Here is a 3,125-nt window from a genome sequence, read left to right as displayed (position 1 = left end):
AGGATTAGTATAATTAGTTGGTTGTCTCTTATTCTGTCAAGTCCACAGAAGCATAGAACAGAAGCTGTGAAGGAGGAACATGCTTCAAGATGGAAGAGTATAGTGACTTGCAGGGAACTTCAATTTGGTTTGGTGTTCCACCATATTTAAAGAAACAACAATTGCTCGAGCGAGCCCTACAAGCCCTAGCTACTATGCGGAAGGGCAACTGGGATTCGTTGAATGCATCCCTTTTTATGTTTGATGTCATGAATCAAGCAGGTTCAAATAGAGTCGTTTTCTTCAGTTTTGAGCTTGCCAGTTATGAATAATGGGACTTTGATATATAGTTGAACACCACCCGAATCACTTCATGGTAAGAAACTTCATCTTGGTAGTTTGTCATCAGTCTTCCTTAATACCAGAAGTCCACTGATAAGAAAAAATCACAGAGTCATTTTTCAACCACTATGACTCGACGAGGAATAGGAAAAAATGAAAGCTTCTTTCTTTTTGTGTGCCGTTTCTATAAGGGCTAGCAGTTTCTCATTTATCTATGTTCTGGCTTAATTACTTTGAAAACGTGCCTAAGTTAATGGGTTAATTAAATACTCACACATATTATAAAATAATTATATTTACAGAGTGGTTACAAGAATTAATATTTTATTTTCAATATCATTTTTCTCTCTTTATTATAAACAAATACAATCATGTTGTTTTATAAATACAATTTATTTTTCTTACTCCAACATAATTACTGGATTTAATATGAAAGATCTTACATTAATTGAGTGTATATTTGGCTTTCTCAATAGTTTTTGAAATTGTGATTTAAAAAAAATTGTAAATTTTATTTTTTCTTGACCAAGGTTTCATTAAGAGTTTTTAGTGGAACATGATAAGTAAAACTTTATTTTATATTAATTAACTATATGGGCCAGCGTTTCATATATAGTAAATTAGCAATTGACATCATATTAGCAGCCCCCAGCAATTTCATATATATTTGCCTTCCAATCCCCGCAACTGCAAATATATACCCATCAATCTATCGGTTCATCTCTGGAGGCCACAAGGAGATCATGACTTTTGAGTGAGTTTTCCCTTCTAAATTCTTATATTCTTCTTGCTGTTTCTCATTTCTTGCTCCCAATATCTCCCATAAAAACCTGTATTTATTATCACTTCAATCCATTCACACTTTGGAAAAGATGGCTACCAATAAGAAGCCTAGCAAAGAGAGCAAACTGAAAAAGATTCTGAAGGTGCCCCTCAAGATTTTGACCAGCGCCAGGGACTTCTACATGAAAGGCATGACTGAATACTCAGACCAGGTTTACGTGATGGGTTACCCTACAGGAAATCTTAATAACATGCCTCGCAGCTACAGTGTCAGCTCCTCAAAATCAAACCACTTTGATGATGACTACAGGGAGCTTTTAAGGGCTGCATCCACAAGGAGTACTTTAGGACGAAGCAACAACATGGATGTTCGTACAAGACAGCAATATATTACTCGTGATAAAAAATCTGCAGCTGAAGTAGCAGACAATATGTCTAGGAGTCGTAGCGTTGCTATTGGAAGAATCGACGAAGAAACGTCATGCGATTTTGATGAAGATCAGGATGTCAAGGCTAAGACTGGTCATGTTTATCCCAGAAGCATAAGCTATGCTGTTTCTAAAAGAACTCCTAATAGGGCGTTTTAAGCAAAGGAAAGATGCAGAAGGAGGCCTGAAGTTCCCCTCCGTCTTCACATGCCAAACATCCTTGTCCTCTTGTGTTTTTCATCGGTATTCGCAGTGTCTGTTTTGGCTTGTCTTCCAGCTTTATCACATGTATCGTTCGTATTTTTGTTTTGTAATAAATCGATTATTATTATACTTAATCTCAAAGTTTTGGTGCTAGAATGCTTTGAATGAATACAGTTCATTAAGATCCAATTAGGTGTCTGCATCATGATCCAAAAAACCAAAAGAAAAGAAAAAAGAGTTGATTTGTTCAAATCTGTTCGGCTAACTATATCCCCGTTAATACATAATTATGCCTTGACTGATAAATACCTTGACCATACAACAGGAAAGTTGGACTGGTTCAAAACTCCAATGGATGGGCGGCAGGCATGACACAAAGGCAAATAAAGTATAGTTTTTTTCTATTTGGGCTGGCAAGAATTCCCAGTTTACAATCATGATGGAGTGTTCTGGGCATTTGAAATATTTTTCTAATTAATGTTATCATGAACTCATGGTAGTTTCGGCCATATGATCATAGAATGTCTTGTGCGGCGGGTGGGTTGGGCACCGTCCGTTTGCCCGTTGGAGAGTCAATTGTCCTTCTTCTCCTCCAAGATACATATAGCGTGCTGGAGTGATGAGCATCTTTTGCTCTCCACTCATCCTACCAATTCATTCATTTTTGTTTCACATAATTCTGGCAGTGATGGCTTGTTAAACCTAAAATCAAGTAGCATTTTTATGCTTTTTTTTATTTTATTTCTGAGATTGTTTTCATTTACTTAAAATTATTTCCTTGGCTTCAAATAAGTATTTTATATTAGAATTAGATATTATTTTTTATTTTAATATATATGTAATATATAATAAATAAAAAAATTAAAGTTAAGTGTGCTAATATTCAGAAGGTATAATTCTAGTCAGGAGTATGTGACTAACTTCAAACATGGCAAGCTTTAGAAAATAATGAAATAAAATTTTCAATCATAAGATATAAAGGAGTGAAATTGAAAAAAAAACAATAAAAAAATCTAAAACAAAACAAAAAACAATAAAAATAAATTAAATTTAATATAAAAATAAATCAAAATAAAGTGTTCAAAGATTAAATTAAAAATAAAATTGAAATAAAAAAATGATAAACACCAATTCAAAAAATAATGATGAAATTTAATATAAAAATTAAATAAAATTAAATAATAAAAGAAAAAATTGAATAAAAAATAAGAATAAAATTAAATATATAAAAAAATTGTACTTTTTCAAACATTAAAAAAAATATTAGAGCACACAATTGATCCACCACCAACACTTAGAAAGTTTGGGAGTGTTTTTAAAAAATTTAATTTTTTATTAAAATTTAATTTTTTATTAAAAATTAATTTTTTATTAAAAATTAATTTTTTA

The 3,125-nt window shown here is 32.1% G+C and overlaps 1 protein-coding gene across 1 annotated transcript; it reads left to right on the top strand.

Moving 5' to 3' along the window:
• The first annotated feature begins 1,193 nt into the window (after nt 1–1,193).
• On the top strand, nt 1,194–1,691 carry LOC105130600 (uncharacterized). The gene has a single exon (XM_011033175.1). The coding sequence runs from the start codon at nt 1,194–1,196 to the stop codon at nt 1,689–1,691; it is 498 nt and encodes a 165-aa protein (XP_011031477.1).
• The last annotated feature ends 1,434 nt before the right edge of the window (nt 1,692–3,125 follow it).

The sequence above is a fragment of the Populus euphratica genome, unplaced genomic scaffold, assembly GCF_000495115.2.
Source record: "Populus euphratica unplaced genomic scaffold, PopEup_1.0 scaffold21.1, whole genome shotgun sequence".
NCBI classification, from domain to species: Eukaryota; Viridiplantae; Streptophyta; class Magnoliopsida; order Malpighiales; family Salicaceae; genus Populus; species Populus euphratica.
This window is presented reverse-complemented; position numbering and strand designations above follow the sequence as displayed.